The sequence below is a fragment of the Jaculus jaculus genome, chromosome 9 (assembly GCF_020740685.1).
Source record: "Jaculus jaculus isolate mJacJac1 chromosome 9, mJacJac1.mat.Y.cur, whole genome shotgun sequence".
Classification (NCBI taxonomy): domain Eukaryota; kingdom Metazoa; phylum Chordata; class Mammalia; order Rodentia; family Dipodidae; genus Jaculus; species Jaculus jaculus.
The window spans coordinates 87206575-87224716 of NC_059110.1; the positions used below are offsets into that span (position 1 = coordinate 87206575).

The 18142-nt window shown below is 41.6% G+C and overlaps 1 protein-coding gene across 1 annotated transcript in view; it reads right to left on the bottom strand.

Annotated features, from left to right (window-relative positions):
- Nucleotides 1-18142, bottom strand: part of Nlk (nemo like kinase) — a 201261-nt gene that overhangs the window by 74694 nt on the left and 108425 nt on the right. The window contains exons 2-3 of the mRNA XM_045158842.1: nt 14576-14705; nt 1323-1378 (exon numbers count right to left, since the gene is read on the bottom strand). Of these exons, the coding sequence (XP_045014777.1) occupies nt 1323-1378; nt 14576-14705 (186 nt within the window). The remainder of the gene's footprint in view (nt 1-1322; nt 1379-14575; nt 14706-18142) is intronic.

The following is an 18142-nucleotide window of genomic DNA, read 5'->3' on the forward strand; positions in this document are numbered from 1 at the left end:
ATGAAGCATCCCCTTGAGAGTGTAAGCCAAAATAAAACTTTCCTCCATCGGCTGCTCTTGGTTGGGTGTTTTGTCCGGCAACACAAAAGTAACTGTAACAAATATCTAGGATGACATCAGCTCCTACCTGTGCAAGAGTGAAGATTTTTGTTTATTTCACTGATGAACCAGAATACGAATCTATCATATTTGTTTCCATTCTGAGTAGCTGGCCTAAAGTATTAATAAAAAGCTTAGTTGGAATAAACTGCACAACCATGATTTCAAATTCAATGACTAAGTCTTTCACTTAAAACTTTATCAAGCTAGCCAGGGGTGGTGCTGCACACCTTTAATCCCAGCACTCGGTAGGCAGAGGCAGGAGGATCACTGTAAGTTTGAGAGGCCACCCTGAGACCCTGCCTCGGCTGGGGTGGAGACCTTTATCAAGCTAAGTACAGAATGGGAATTGGTGACATTTTGCTGAGGAATGTCAGTTGGCCTCATCCATGTCTCAGTTTTTCTTTTCCATGTAGTCTCAGAAGCTACTGGCATACATTCTTTCATAGTTCATTATTATTATTAATAATTATATCATTAAACTATTTTTAGACAGTAATAGGAACAGGAGAGACTCATAATATGCAGGAGTTGAAAGTATACTATGGTCAAGACTGTCTAGAGTTGAACCTCAATCCCAACACTTTGTAACTCTAGTCCTGGCCTAGTACCTTAGCTCTTGAGCCTCAACTTACTCTTCTGTAAAATGATAGTAAACATATCTTCCACAGAGGTTTGTTAAAAATATTAAATAAGCTTCTACATGCACAGAACTCAGAAGTGTGCTAAAGACTATATGAGTCATGGCTCTCCTCACCACCATCACCACCACTGCCATTTTTCATGGAACACAGGCAGTTAACTTACTCGGTGCTTTAATTTTCACCATACCTTAAGTGTTATGAGCAAAGGCAGTATACCTTCTTAACTGACAGGCAGTTGCTGGTAAGGCAAAACCACTTTATTGGGTTCTACTACTAATGGCTGCCTCACTGGTTTCATTTACAAAATGGGAAAGTAATAATCTTATCTCATAAATCTATGTGGAGATGAGATACCTGTTCAGGCATCCTGTCCCATACCACTACATAGGACATCTTGTTAACACTAAGTGCTATCAGTTTTTTGGAGGATTTCAAAGTTACCTGATTTAGTCATGCAACCACTTCTGCAAGGATGACATTTACTGTAATTTAAGACATGAACTCCCAAAAGGTCCTAAAAGAGCAAATTAAGTAAAAAAATAAAATGCCCCATTCTTTCACATTCCCTGGTTAGGATACATTTCTTCAAAATAGTCAATGTGTGGAGGTTGGAGTATGTCAAGGGCAGAGAGTACCTGAGAAAAGGGGAAAAAAAAAAGTCAAATTTAGAGAACTAAAAAGGAAATAAAATTCAACACAAATTTAAGTAAATGTTATTAACTATAGTAATTTAAGGCTTAGTTACAAATGACCACTGAAATTAACTAAATTTATTAGTCATGACCATGAGTTTGTAAACTTATCCCCGAGGGTAGGGAGGTGGCTCAGTGGTTAAAGACATTTTGCTTGTAAACTAAGAAGTGATTCTAGCAAAACCAGAATGAGAAAGGCAACTGGGCCGCACCATATACTACCCCAATCTCTCTGCCCAGAAAGAAACATATTTTAATTAATTTATTTATAAGCAGGGGGGAGGGAGGAAGAATATGAATGAATGAATGCATATGGGCACATCTCTTACTGCTTCAAAACACTCTAGATGCATGCACCACTTCGTGCATCTGGCTTTATGTGGGTACTGGAGAATTGAACCCAGGCCAACAGGTTCTGCAGGCAAGTTCTTTTAACCACTGAGCCATCTCTTCAGCCCAGAAACACCACTTTTAAAAAAGCAAAAAACTGGTATTGCTTTAAGAGCAGAGGAGCCCTAGCTCTATCTTCCTTTCTTTATTCCTCTGTTCAACAGATGTTTATTACACACATTCTACCTGATAAATATCCGGTGTTTGTGTAACACAAAGTGCTTCATTCCTGCTTTCATGACCAGAGGAGAGCTAAGCATGAAACAGTTATACAAATATATGACCGTGATACCTATTATGATGAATGAAGAATGTCAAAGGAGTGGAGAGAAAGGTGCCAGAAATAACACTATTTTAAGATTTGAAAAATAAGTAAGAGTTTGTCAGTCAATGAGTAGACAATGTGAAGATACAAAGGCAGCTTTTAGAGAGAAAAGTCAGTGCTTACAGAACATACTGGGTCAGAGGAAAATAGACTGGCATAATAAAGTAGAAATGGAGGCTAGGTTATCAAATGAAATTTCTTTAAATCATGTTAGATATTGTAGATTTTATTCTAAGTACAAGTCCTTTATAAAGACAGTATAAAACCAATGTAAAATAATAGGCCTACTTCCCCAACAGCTGCCTGCCTACTCTTTAAATTCCATCTACAATGGTATACCTAAGCTTAACGAGAAATACTAGTCTCCAAGGAGATGGAAGAAGTTAACAGAAGCAGTGTAGCACAAGTGGAAATGTTCTTTTTCTTTTTCTGTATCTTTGAGGTAGGTTTTCACTCTAGCCCAGGCTGACCTGGACCTCACTCTGTAGTCCCAGGATGGCCTCAAACTCACAGTGATCCTCCTACCTCTGTCTTCTGAGTGCTGGGATTAGAGGTGTGTGTCACCTCACCCAGCTTCACATTAGTTTTTAAGGAATTGTATTTCTTCTAGAGAATTTGCAACATAATATAGTGGGCAGAAGCTGGGCTTGGTGGCACCTCTTTAACCTCAGCATTAGGAGGCTGTGGTAAGAGGACTGCCAAGTTTGAGGCCAGACTGGGCAAAAGAGTGAGTTCCAGGTCACCTTAGGCTAGAGTGAAATTGTGTATTTGGCTTTGTATGGGTACTGTGAAACTGACTCCAGGCCATCAGACATTGCAAACATGCACCTTTAACCACTGAGCCATCTCTCCAGCCCATGTATTTTAATTTTTTAAAAATATTTTATTTATTAGATAGAGGCAATGAGAGGGGGAAAGAGAGAGGTAGGGGATGGGCATGCCAGGTCCTCTAGCCACTGCAATGAACAAACTCCAGATGCCTGTGCTACCTTTTATATCTGGCTTCATGTGGGTTCTAGGGAATGGAACTCCAGTCCTTAGGCTTTTCAGTCAAGCAGCTTAACCACTGAGCCATCTCTCTAACACTATTTTATTTATTTATTTATTTTGCTTTTTTTTGAGGTAGGGTCTCACTCTAGCTCAGGCTGACCTGGAATTTACTATGGAGTCTCAGGGTGGCCTCGAACTCTCGGCGATCCTCCTACCTCTAACCTCCCGAATGCTGGGATTAAAGGCGTGCGCCACCACGCCCGGCTTAATTTTTGAGTATACAAGTCTGTTTAATTTATTGTGAGCTTCGTAGGTGTTTAAAATCATCAGACATGCAGTAATCAAAATTTAAATTTGCTAGCTGGCCATGCTGGCACATGCCTTAATCCCAGCAATGGGGAGGCAGAGGTAGGAGGATCACCATGAGTTTGAGAGCACCCTAAGACTATATAGTGACTTCCTGGTCAGTCTGGGCTAGAATGAGACCCTGCCTAAAAAACAAAAATAAGGACTGGAGAGATGGCATAGTGGTTAAAGTGTTTGCCTGCAGAGCCAAAGGGTCCTGATTCGATTCTCTAAGGCCCATGTAAGCTAGATGCACATGGGGGCACATGCATCTGGAGTTCGTTTGAAGTGGCAGGAAGCCCTGGCACACGCATTCTCTCTCTCTCTACCTCTTTCTCTCAACTAGCTAAATAAAATATATTAAAAAACAAAAAAGAAAATATTCAGAGCTGGAGAGATGGCTTAGCAACCAAGATGTTTGCCTGTGAAGCCTAGGGACTCATGTTTGACTCTTCATATCCCATATGAGCAGACACAAAAGGTGATGTAAGCACGCAAGGTGGTACATATGTCTAGAGTTCAATTGCAGTAGCTGAAGGCCCTGGTGTGCCAATTCTCTCTCTCTCTCATAAGAAAAACTGCATTTTTTCCTGCCAATTTTCTTATTTAAATAAAAAAGTACAGGGATGGGGAGCCTACTAAGGGTTAGGATTAAAGGCATGCACCACCATACCTGCCACATCTTTTTCTTTTCCTCTTGTAATTTACTTGTACAAGAAACCTTGTTTGTTTTATTTATTTAGCTGTTTTCAAGGTAGAGTCTCACTTTAGCCCTGGCTGACCTAGAACTCACGCTGTAGTTCTAGGTGGGCAAGAAACTCACAGCAATCCTCCTACTTCTGCCTCTCAAGTGCTAGAATTAAAGGCATGGGCCACCATGTCTGGCCTACTTTTTTTTTGTTGTTGTTGTTTTTGTTTTTTGAGGTAGGGTCTCACTCTAGCCCAGGCTGACCTGAAATTCACTATGGAGTCTCAGGGTAGCCTCGAACTCACAGTGATCCTCCTACCTCTGCCTCCCAAGTGCTGGGATTAAAGGTGTGTACCACCACGCCCGGCCAATTTTTTAAATATTTATTTATTTAAGAGAGAGAGGTTATTTAAGAGAGAGAGAGAAAGAGGTAAAGGAGGGAGGGAGGGAAAGAATGGGTGCACCAGGTCCTCTAGCTACTGCAAACAAACTCCAAATGCATGTACCCCCTTGTTCATGTGGCTTATGTGGGTCCTGGAAAATTGAACCTTGGTCCTTTGGCTTTGCAGGCAAGGGCCTTAACCACTAAGCCATCTTTCCTATTTTTATTTTTTTAAGGCAATCCCAACAGACTGGCTTTATTGTATGAGAGAGTGAGAGAGAACTGGCACACCAGGGCCTCCAGCCACTGTAACTGAACTCCAGATACATGAGCCACCCTGTGTATCTGTGTGACTTTGTGCACACATCACCTTGTACATCTGGCTTACCTGGGCTCTGGGGAGTTGATCATAGGTCCTTAGGCTTTGCAGGCATGTGCCTTAACCACTAAGCCAACTCTCCAGCCCATATATTTTTTTTTAATTTTGAGGCAGGTTCTCATTCTAACATAGGCTGACCTCAAACTCACAGAGACCCTCTGACCTCTATTTCCTAAATGCTGGGATTAAAGGCATGAGCTACTATGCTCAGATCATCCTTTTCTTTTCCTCTTATAATTTACCTGTACATGAAACCCTGTTCATTTTAAAGGTTATTTTTTGTTGTTGTTGTTGGTTGTTATCGTTGTTTTGAGGTAGGGTCTCACTCTAGCTCAGGCTGACCTGGAATTCACTATGTAGCCTCAGGGTGGCGTCAAACTCACAGTGATCCTCCTACCTCTGCCTCCTGAGCGCTGGGATTAAAGGCATGCGCCACCACGACTGCCTCCTTTTCCAATTATAATGTTTCTACTTAGAATTTAAAAAATATATATATTTTCTTTATTTATTTGAGAGAGGGAAAGAGGGAAAGGGAAAGAGAGAGAGAGAGAGGGAGAGAGAAGGGATGCACCAGGACCCCTAACCACTGCAGATGAACTCCAGATGCATGCATCCTCTTGTGCATCTGGCTTACATGGGTCATGGAGAATCAAACTGGTATCCTTTGGCTTTGCAAGCAAATGCCTTAACCGCTAAGCTATCTCCAACCTCTACTTAGAATTTTGATATAAACAGAAAACACAGATTTTCTAGTTTGTTCAAAGAAAATTTCTATCATATGAAAGTAATTATTTCGTTTCTATAGTCTAAAAAGCCTTCGTGTTGCAAATTCACATACATTTCTTACTCATGTGATAGGAAAAAATGTAACACAAATATCTGAATCTTGAGGAAAGCAGTTGGAAATCAGTATTTTAGTTGACCTCTTCTGGACTCTGACCAATGTATCCGAACAACACACATTCTGTCTAGGGGAAAACAGAATGCAGTGAATGACAGCAGCCATTAGGCAAAGCAGTTTTACACTTCAAATATATCTGTTATAATTAGAGGTGATCTAGAGGTAAGTGACAACCACATATTTTAAACCTTGAGAGAGAAGAATGAGGCTTTCTTATTCCATATTTGATGAGGCTTTTTGTGACAAAGCCATATAAAACAGCTTTGGAACTTTGCACTGCACCACCCGGCCATGACTGTAAGCTGCAAAGGTATGGTATTTAAAACTCTGCCTAGGGTATTTTTATGCCTGTTGTCTTATGCTTACTCTTTTTACTCTAAAATATTTATCACAGGGGAATAACACAGTGTTTCTAGGTGGCAAAAACAGTATTCAAACCAGTAGGGGAAAACAATTCCAGGAATTTTAGAAGTAACGTAAATAAGCAAGTTATATAGAACAGCAGCAGAGTTTCAAATGCAGAACTTCATGCCCCAGCTCTCCCATTTATTTTATTATTTTACATGGGGATCAAATCCTGGGTATTTGGCTTATATGGCAAGTGCTTTTTCTTTTTCTTATTTATTTATTTTTAGACAGAGAGAGAGAGAGACAGAGAGAGAGAGAAAGAATTGGCACACCAGGGCCTCAGCCACTGTAACTGAACTCCAGATGCTTGTGCCACCTAGTGGGCATGTGCAACCTTGAGCTTGCCTCACTTTTGTGCATCTGGCTAATGTAAGATCTGGAGAATCAAACATGGGTCCTTAGGCTTCTCAAGCAAGCACCTTTACTACTAAGCCATCTCTCTAGCTCCTTTTCCTTCCTCCTTCCCTTCCTCTCTCTCTCTTTTTTTTTTGTTTTTTTTTTTTTAGGTAGGGTCTTGCTCTAGCTCAGGACTGACCTGGAACTCACTATGTAGTCTCATGGTGATCCTCCTGCCTCTGCCTCCAGAGTGCTGGGATTAAAGGTGCGCACCACCACGCCCAGCTTCCCTTTTTCTTTTTTTAGTGAGAGAATGAATTGGCATACTAGGGCCTCCAGCCACTGCAATCAAACTCCAAATGTGTGTGCACCCTTATGCGTGTGTGACTTTGCACAGTTGCATCACTTTGTGTGTCTGACACAAAGACCTGGAGAGTGAACATGAGTCTTTAGGCTTTGCAAGCAAGTGCTTTAACCACTGTGGTAGTTTAAGTGAATGGACCCCAATATATTCAGGATTTTATTGTAGTTTGTAATTTAGATCTGCAGCCACCTGGGTGGAGGTGGTGTCACCGGGCATCTTAGGGTCTAGCCTTAGGTGTGGTGGTGGATTTGAAATTCCAATCTAAAGATATGCAACATAGGATGAAGGGATTACTTAGCTGTTAAGGCACTTGCCTGCAAAGTCAAAGTACCTAGGTTTGATTCCCCAAGACCCACGTAAGCCAGATACACAAGATGGCGCATGCTTCTGGAGCTTGTTTGCAGTGCCTGAAGGCCCTGGTGTGCCCATTCTCTATCTGCCTCTTCCCCCCCCCGCTCAAATACATAAAATAAAAAAATTAAAAATAAAAAGATATGCAAAGTGCCTGAGTTCCACCTGGAGTTCCTGCAGCGTGCTGTGGCTTTTTTACTTGTTTTTTTGGCTTGTGCTCTCTCTGTGTTTGGTCCTGTGAAAGCAGGCCAGCTTCTTCTGCCATTATGGAACTTCCCCTGTATCTAAACTTCAATAAATCCTTTTCTCCTTAACTATGTCTGGTCTGCAAGTTCATCTGCAATCCACTACCACTGCTAAGCCATCTCTCCAGCCTAACAAGTACTTTCTCCATTGAGCAATTTCCCCAACTTGCCCTCTCACCCAACTCTCCCATTTAAATGCTGGAATTTGTCTATAGCCCTACTATTATTTGAGAGAATAAAGATGATTAGCCTTTTGGTATAAACAGAAAGATACTTATAAAGAGGTACTGAATGCCCAAAACACCATCTTCCTTAAGAGATCTGAAAGATGAAGAAAATAAGTAGATTAATCCAGGAAATGTTGGGCTGGAGAGATAGCTTAATGGTTAAAGCATTTGCCTACGAAGCTTAAGGATCCAGGTTCAATTCCCCAAAGCCAGATACACAAGGTAGCACATGTATCTGGAGTTTGTTTGCAATGGCTAGAGGCCCTGGTGTGCCCCATTCTCTCCATCTGCCCCATTCTCTCTGCCTCTTTCTCTGTAATAAACTATATATATATTTTAAAGGAAATACTGCTGGGCTTGGTGGCAACTGCCTTTAATCCCAGCACTCAGGAGGCAGAGGTAGGAGGATTGCCATGAGTTAAAGGTCACCCTAACACTACATAGTGAATTCCAGGTCAGCCTGGGCTAGAGTGAGACTCTACCTCAAAAAACTTTAAAAAACAAGAAAATGTCACCCTCTTCATTTTTTGCCCCCAGGTAGATTCTAAATTTATTACTGTAGAAAGACTGTATGACTACTCGTGTTTTTAAAGGGTTGTAACAAAGGCTGCAAACTCCAAGAATAATTTGATGTCATTTTGTGCTACGTGCCCATGTGACTGTCACCCAGATTAAGAAATTAGGTGCTTCCACGCCCCACAAAGTACCCTCCCCTTTCAGTTCTAGCCCCACCCTTGGACTACTCTCACTTCTTTCACCATAGTTCATCTGGCTCGTTCTTGGACCTCATACATGCTGGATCAGAAAGAGCCAAGTCTTCCGTGCCTGCCTGCTTTCATACTGGTATGTATGCCTGTGAGATTTAGTCACATTGTTGTGTGGATCAGTGGCTCGTCCTTTCAACTGCTGGACAGTACGCCATAGTATGAAAGGAATATATCAGCATGTACTTATCCCAAGTACTGTGGCAGACATTTGAACTGTTTTCTTCACTTTCTAGCTATTATAAATCAAGATGCTAGGGACACTCTTGTACATGCTTTTTCATAGACACAAGTATTCAATTCTCTTGAGTGTTTAGCAAGGGATAGTAGTGCTGAGTCATCAGACAGGAATAGTGGGAACTGTTATCTCAGTCATAAAGATATTTTTCCTGTTATTTATCCCAGAAGTTTTTGTTTGTTTGGTTGGTTTTTCAAGGTAGGGTCTCTTTTTAGCCCAGGCTGACCTGGAATTCACTATGTAGTCTCAGGCTGGCCTTGAACTTACAGTGATCCTCCTACCTTAGCCTCTTGAGTGCTGGGACTAAAGGTGTGTGCCACCATGCCTGGCCAGAAGTTTTATTATCCTCATTTAAGTCTATGATCCATTTCAATTAATGGATGGGGATGATGTAAAGGAAGGGATAAAGTTCACTTTAAAAAAATATATTTTATTTGTTTGCAAGCAGAAAGAGAAGAGAATGGGTATGCCAGGGCCTCCAGCAGCTGCAAATGAACTCCAGGTGCATGTGCCTCTTTGTGCATCTGGTTTTATATGGACACTGGGGAAATGAACCCAGGTCCATGGGCTTGCAGGCCAATGCCTAACTGTTAAGCTATCTCTCCAGCCCTCATTTTTAAAAATTTTATTTATTTATTTGCAAGCAAAGAAAGATAAAAAGAAGAGAGTCAGATAGAAAGAGAGAGAGAGAATGGGCACACCAGGGCCTCCAGCCATTGCAAATGAACTTACAGACTCATGTGTCCTTTGTGTACCTGGCTTATATGGGCCCTGGGGAAATTGAACCTGTGTCCTTTGGCTTCATAGGCAAACGCCTTAACCGCTAGGCCTTCTCTCCAGCCCCAGCCCTCATTTTTAAATATATGAGTATCTATCTGACTCAGAACTCACTGAAATGACCACCATCCCCTTACTGGCGCTTTGTAAATCGGGTAAATGTATGTCAGTTTACAATTCTCTTTCACACTCGTCAGCAGGAGGACATTTAGTATTAGCAACTCTTGGCTAGTATTACTAATGTCAGCATTGTTCCCTGTGGTCTTTATGAATTCAAATTGTGTTTTAGGCCAAACTATACCAAGTGCAACTAGTGGTCCTTCCTGGCTTCAGTCTTCCTCTCCGAGAGCACTCCTAAACTAGGAGGAGGAAAAAGTAATCCCAAGATCAGTATCATTACGGATTGGCACTGAGACTTTTTTTTGTCCTTGACTTTCATTCAGCCACTCTCAAACAGACTGGCCACCTAGTGTGCTTGTATTATTGCCTAATGAGATGAAAAAGCTTGAGACTTGTATTATGGGGGTCCCTGGACACTGGACCCTATGGGGACTCTAAGTGGTCTTTAGTGGACAAGAAAAAGTCTCAAATAACATAAAAATTGGCTGCATGTGCATTTTTCTCAAGGAAGGGCTCACAGCTTTCTACCGTCGGTGTGACTAACCCACTGTCCTGTAGCACGAAGCCCGAGTGCGCTTTATCACACTACTCACACTGAATTCTGACCATGAGCACAACTATCTGAAGGCAGACGCTCCAGACGCTAGTGTAGTTTAGGCACATAGGAACTGTACAATAAGTGTTTACTGGATTAGTGAAAATGGGCTCTGGAGCCAGATAGATTCTCACTCTGATTTTGTCCTTGGGAGATATTAACTATAAGCCTTAGGTTTCTCCATAAAGCAAGGTTAACAAGCCCTACCTGGCAAGATTTTCATGGAGCAAATGGATTAGTGTTTGTGAACATATAGCATACTTCCTGACACATAGCAACACAATATACATGAACTATCTACCTCTTCAAAAGGAACAGTGTTTCAAGCTTTTAAAAAGTATTTTATTTATTTACTGGAGGGGGGCGTCAAAGAGAAAGAATGGGCATGCCGGGGCCTCTAGCCATGGCAAACTAACTCCAGACGCATATGTCACCTATTGCCATTCGGCTTATGTGGGTACTGTGGAAACAATCCTGGGTCCTGAGGCTTTGAAGGCAAGCGCCTTAACTGCTGAGCTATCTCTCCAGTCCATTAAGCTTTTTTTTTGCATCATCCATATGACCTAGTACTGCATTCTTTGCACAGGACACCATTAATATAAACATTTGTGGTTTAAACTACAAACACCAGGTGCCTCTTAAGGCTGGCATTCCATTCATGCCAGGCATCAGGGTCTTGAGATGTCAATGAAGATAGATCTCAAGCAATGCAGAACTTGGTTACATGTGAATAGTGCAGCAGACCAGTTTATCCAACTGCCTGCCTCAGCTTTGGACACTCTTGCAGATGTCACAGGCACTCCTCTTCTGACAGTGGTTGTGTATGTATTATTTTAAAAATATTTTTTAGATTTATTTTTATTTATTTATTAGAGACAGAAAGAAAGAGAGAGAGAGAGAGAGAGAGAGAGAGAGAGAGAGAGAGAGAGACAGAGAATGGGCATGCCAGGGCTTCTAGCCACTGCAAACAAACTCAAGACACATGAGCCACCATGTGCATCTGGCCTATGTGGGACACAGAAATCAAACCTGGGTCCTTAGGCTTTGTAGGCATGTGCTTTAACTGCTAAGCCATCTTTTCAGCCTGGTTGTATGTATTTCTAACTAATTTAATTTCTACAACAATAATATGGAATTATTTCTTTTTAAATTATTTATTTGCAAGCACAGAGAGAGGGAAAAAGAGGGAGAGAGACTGAAGAGAAGAGAAGACAGAATGGACATGCCAGGGTCTCTACCCACTGCAAACAAACTCCAGATGCATGTACCATTTTGTGCATCTGGCTTTACGTGGGCACTGGGGAATCGAACCAGTGTCATTAGGCTTCACAGGCAAGCTCCTTAATCTCTGAGCCATCTCTCCAGCCCTATTTCTACTTTTATCATACACCCTTTGCAAATGGGAATACTTCCACATGGCTGAGGTTAAAGCCCACACAGAACACTAGAAAGAACAGGACCACACTGGAATGACTGGACACTAGAAAGTACCTGGATCACACTGGAATGTCGAGGTACTAGAAATTATAGGACCATATTGGAATGTAATTTTCAGGAGGTCAATTTTCATTAACCCCTTTACCACCCCTTTTTGAGGCAAGATCTCACTGTAGTTTAGGTTGACGTGAACTCACTGTTTCTTAGGCTGGCCATGAACTCACAGAGATCCTTCTGCCTCAGCCTCTCCAGTGCTGGGATTATAGGCCTGAGCCACATGCCCAGCAACAGTTCTATTTCCTTCCTTACACTATTCACTCTGGCACTGTCTTTGGAACTTACTCTGTAGGAGTGGGTCATGAGCAAAGACATAGAGGTAACAGTCTGTTACAGAACTGCCTTCTTAAAAGAAGTCAAGATTGAGGTCAGGAAGATGGCTCAGCAGTTAAAGGGACTTGCTTGCTGGCCCTGGTTTGATCCCCCAGTATTCAAGCAAAAGCCAGATGTACAAAGTAGCACATGTGTCTGGAATTTGTGATAGCAAGAAGCCCTGGCAATTATAACGCTTGCTTGCAAAGCCTGATAGCCTTAGATTCCCTAGTACCCATATAAAGCCAGATGTGCAAAATGGCACATGCATCTGGACTTTATCTGCAGTGGCAAGAAGCCCTGGTATGCCCATTCTCTCTCTCCCCCCTTGCAAATAAATAAATAAATCATATACATGTGTGTGTGTGTGTGTTTGTGTGTGTGTGTACATACATATATATATATAATTTTTTTTTTTTTGTTTTCGAGGTAGGGTCTCACTTTAGCCCAGGCTGACCTAGAATTCACTTTGTAGTCTTAGGAGGACCTGAACTCATGGTGATCCTCCTACCTCTAGCTCCCAAGTGCTGGGATTAAAGGTGTGAGCCACCATACCTGGCTTCTCCCCCCCCCCATATATATGTGTGTGTATATATATATATATATATATATATATATATATATATACACATACATACATGTATGTGTGTGTGTGTGTTTCTGAGGTATGGTCTTGCTCTAGCTGAGAGATAACCTGGAATTCACTTTGTAGTGTCAGGGAAGCCTTGAACTCATGGTGATCCTCCTACCTCTGCCTCCCGAGTGCTGGGATTAAAGGTGTGTGCTGGTTAATACTTTTAAAAAATAGTAACATTTAGCTGTGAGAGGGCTCAGCAGTTAAAGTGCTTGCTTGTAAAGCCGGAGGGCCTGGGGTCTGATTCCCCAGTACCTACGTAATGTCAAGATATACAAAGTGGCACATGTGTCTGGAGTTCACGAGCAGGGCATGCCAATACCCTCTCTCTTTCTTTGCTTGCAAATAAATAAATAAATATATTTTAAAAATTGTAAAGATTGAGTATTGTATGAAGGATTTGAGGCAGTTTTTCTTCTCACATGAAAATGAGAACAAAGCTAACAAAACTCAAAGAAATTTTACCTGCGTCAGACTTCTAGCTCCGCATTAACTGAGGAGAAGCTCTCTCTCACTGAGTCTACTCAGCCATGAGTCTATTGCCAAACAGAGCTACAAATAAACTAACCCTAGCTTACCTTAAGGGCTATACTGTCTATAGAAGGCACCGGTTTCCTATATCACTAACCTAAATAATAAAGGACAGAAATAAAGCACTTCAAATAAGGGCCAAGTATTCCCACTTAAATCATTCATTATACATTGCGTTGTATTTTTGTGCTAAATATTGGAATTATTCCTTAACTGAATACCAGCTTTGCTTAACTTAGTATTAATCTGTCAGTCTATAAATCTTAGAATTCACTTAAACTTCCTCATTGTTTAATCAAACACGGGGTCTAGTTTGTTTCAGGTTCCATGCCCTTAAGAAAAGCCTTGGTTACCCTGTGTGCCTACAGATCTGCTTCCTTGTACTGTGCTTTACACATATTTAATAGCTTAAAATGTTTAGAATTGGAAAAAAAAAACATTTAAACTGACGAATGCAGAATGCACACCATAATTCTGAAGCTAATTTAGAAGTTAATGGTTGCAGTGTTTCATTTCTGTTTGTTTCGAGGCAGGGTCTCACTCTAGTTTAAGCTGGCCTGGAACTCACTCTAATATCAGGCTGGCCTCAACTCACAGAAGTCCTCCTACCTCAGCCTCCTGAATGCTGGGATTAAAGGTGTGTGCTACCACACCTGGCTGGGTTTTTTGTGTTTTTTTTTTAAATATTTTTATCTATTCAGTTGAGAGACAGAGAGAGAGAGAGAGTGTGTGTGTATTGATTGGTGTGCTAGGGCCTCCTTCTACTGTAAAAGAACCTCAGATGCATGTGCCACTTACATGGGTACTGGGGAATCTAATCCTAATTAACTCAGGCCTGCAGGTTTTGCAAGATAGCACCTTTATCCAGTGAGCTGTCTCCCTAGCCCATTTGGGGGTTAGGCTTTGTAAAAGTCAGGTACTATGGAGTGTGATTTTCAAACCTCCAAGTAAACGTTTCATAAGATGGGCTCTCAAGTGATTCTAATATGCTGCCAAGTCTATAAGTTTCAACAGTCAAAATTGAAGACAGTCATCGGAGACATGAAGAGTACATATAAAAAGAAAGCAAACAGAGGCGGGGAAGATGACTCCAAGTTTAAAGGCACTTGTTTATAAAGAAAAGTAACAAAATGTAACTTAGCAAACTGTGTATGTGTCTCTTTCAACTAGAATGTGTGAAGTGAAAGCCCATCACTAGGTATTCCATGGCTCACCAATGGACTTAGTGCTTTTCAGAGTCTGGCATAAAACCAAAGTGAAAGGTTCCAGCTCCCCTGCTCTTCTTTACTAATTTAGTGAAGTAGGTTTAGGAAACAGTTTCCCGCAAAGCCCAATTTCACTTACATTATCATGTTTAAAAAAACACAACATCTTCAATTCCCGGAAGACTCTTTTGCAAGAGACCAGATTCTGGAAGACGTTGGGCATCTTTTTGAGTGCTACTCTCTTTCCATCTCTTGGATCTGTTACTGACCTAAAAGAGCAATATTTGGGGGAGAAGGGAGGGAAAAAGAGAAATCAATTCTAAACCTTATTTGCCAATGTTTTAGATCATGACAAATATCTTTATCTTACAATATTCAACATTAAATGCACATAATAATAATAATAATAATGCTTAAAGCATCAGGCAGGCTAAAAGATTAACGAGTACATACAAGAACCCAACTCATTTGTCTTGTTAAAAAACCAACCAACCAAATAAACAAACTATCTATAGCTGGCTATGGCAACACCTGTAATCCCAACACTTGGGAGACTGAGGCAGGATGATTTTGAGTTTGAGGCCAGCCTGGGTTACACAGATACATATATTTTATTTATTTTCAAGCTGAGAGAGAGAGAGAGAGGGAGAGAGTATGAATGAGAATGGGAGCATCAGGGCTTTCAGACACTGCAAACAAACTCCAGATGCATTTGCCACTCCACTCATCTGGATTTATGTAGGTAGTGGGGAATCAAACCAGGGTCATAAGGCTTTGCAGGCAAGTGCCTTAACCGCTGAGCCATCTCTCCAGCCCCATAATACGTATTTTGGTTTCTAATACAGATGAACATCTTTTAGTAATACGAACTCCAGTAGCAGCATGAGCTGAACAATGTATCCTCCTCAGAAGTCTAACTCTACTCAAATGTTTAGTGATGGGATGGGCAGATGGCTCAACAGTTAAAGGCACTTGCTTGCAAAGTTGGCTAGCTCAGTTTGATTTCCCAGAAGCCATGTAATTCCCTAGTATCCATGTACAGCCAGATGCACGAAGTGGTGCATGCATATGCAGTTCCTTTGCAAAGGCTGGAAGCTCTGGGACACACATTCTCTCTCTGTCCTTGCAAATAAATAAATAGTTAAAATACTAAGTGATGGCCGAGTGTGGTGGTGCACACCTTTAATTCTAGCACTTGGGAAGCAGAGGTATGAAGATTGCTGTGAGTTTGAGGCCATCCTGAGACTACATAGTGAATTCCAGGTCAGCCTCAGCTAGCACAAGACCCTACCTCGAAAAACCAAACAAAACAAGACACTAAGTGACGATAATCTCTTTCCTTTTGCTTTCTAGCACTTTTTTTTTTTTTTTTTTTTTTTGAGAGAGAGGGATAGAGAAAGAGAGAATGAATATGGGCATGCCAGGACCTCCAACCTGCTGTGAACAAACTCCAGACACACGTGACCCCTTGTGTGCAAGTACGACATTGTGTGCTTGGGTCACTGTGTGTCTGGCTACATGGGACCTGGAGATTTGAACATGAGTTCTTAGGCTTCGCAGGCAAGTGCCTTAACCACTAAGCCATCTCTCCAGCCTTTTTTTGTGTGTGTATTTTTTAAAAATATTTTTATTTATTTGTGAAGAGAAGGAATGGATATGAATTGGTGCTCCAGGGCCTCCAGATGCTACAAATGGGCTCCAGATGCACATGCCACTCTGTGTATCTGGCCCAATACTGAGCACTGGGGAAATCAAACCTGGGTTGCTGGGCTTTTCAGGCAAACACTTTAACTGCTGAGCCATCTCTCCATTCCTGTTTCCTAGCTCTTATTGCAGGAGTTACTCCTTATGGTCACTATCTCTTTGACAGTTCAAATGTTCCCTTTGCTTTGTTTAGCCTTAGAACTATCTGCTTAACCACTTTCCTGTATGGTATTTCCTCACATTTGAAATAGCAGTGTGATTTACATCCTCCTGACTAGATTCAATCAGTGCATATTAAACCAAATAAACTGGCCACGTTGAACAACTGGCCATTTGATAATGGATATACCATGAGCTCCCCCGCCTTTCCCCTGCCAACACTGGCTATTCTGGAAGACTTTATTCCTGTCAGATTTATTTAGCTATATTGCTGCTGATCATTCTCAGCTAGCACTATCTTTCAGCTCTTATTCTCATCATCCAATGCTCTAGGTGTTCCTTGCAGACTTAGGTCATTTTAAAATGTGATCCATGTGTCATCAGTGCCTGTCTCCAAGCTATTAATGAAATTTCAGAACAGGGCTGAGAGTGAGGCCTGGGGAATAGAGACAGTACCAGAAACCATCTGTAAGACTGATGGCCAATCATTCATCTGGGCTGCGATTATCTGACGATTCTACTGCAATCACTCAATTTCTTCATTTTATTCACATGAAAATCAGACAATCATCAAATTGCCTTCCTGAAAATAAAGCATTTCATCCATCCGTCTATCTATCAATCAAAACCTAGAATATGAATTCATCCTAGTGATCACTACTTAAGTGTTCATGAAACTCTTAAATAATACACTGTAATATTTTTAAACAATCTGATTCTCCTCACTGAAAATCTGAAAAAGTATTACCTTAAAAAATGTTTGTTTAGGGCTGGAGAGATGGCTTAGTGGTTAAGGCATTTGCCTGCAAAGCCAAAGGATTCCTGTTCGATTCTCCAGAACCCACGTAAGCCAGATGCACAAGGGGGAGCATGCATCTAGAGTTCATTTGTGCCCTGGCATGCCCATTCTCTTCCTCTCCTCTCCCTCTCTCTCAAATAAATAAATAAAACGTATATTATTTTTAAAAAAATGTTTGTTTATTTGAGAGAGAGGTCACACACACACAGAGAGACGGGGGGGAGGGGGGGATGAATATGAGTGCACCAGGGCCTCAAGCCACTGCAAACAAACTCCAGATGCATGTGGCCCCCTGTGCATCTGGCTTATGTGGGTCCTGGGGAATCTAACCAAGGTCCTTTGGCTTTGTAGGCACATGCCTTAACTGCTAAGCCATCTCTCCAGCCCAAGTACTACCTTTTCAATTTTATTATTTTTATTTATTTATTTGCAAGAAAGAGGAAGAAGGAGGGAGGGAAGGAGAAAGAGAGAGGATGAGCATGCTAGGGCCTCCAATCACTGCAAACGAACTCCAGATGCCTGTGCCACCTGTGTATCTAGCTTATGTGGGTCCTGGGGAATTAAACCTGGGTTCTTTGGCTTTGCAGGCCAATGCCTTACCCACTAGGCCATTTCTCCAGCCCAGGATTACCTTTTTGATACAGTTTTTCTCTCCCCTGTCCCCACCTTCCTTGCTGGCTTAGAATTTGAGACTCTTCTGCCTCAGACCTGCCTCCTCAAACCCAGTGTTAGGATTATCGGCATGCACCACACGAGAGATGGGACCTCCTTCCCCACCCAGAGTTGGAGATCAAATCCAGGGCACTAAGTATACCAGGCAAGAGCTCTACCACTAAGCACAGCCCGGCCTTGAGTTTTCACTAGCTTAAATATAACTCAATCATTCCTAACATTAGAGGCTACTGATTAGCAAATAACAAACAAAACCTGAGACACCACTTAAAATCTATATAAAGTAAAACATAAGCTGATTGTGGTAGCACACGCCTTTAACCCCAGCACTCAGGAAGCTGAAGTAGGAGGATCGCCATGAGTTCAAGGCCC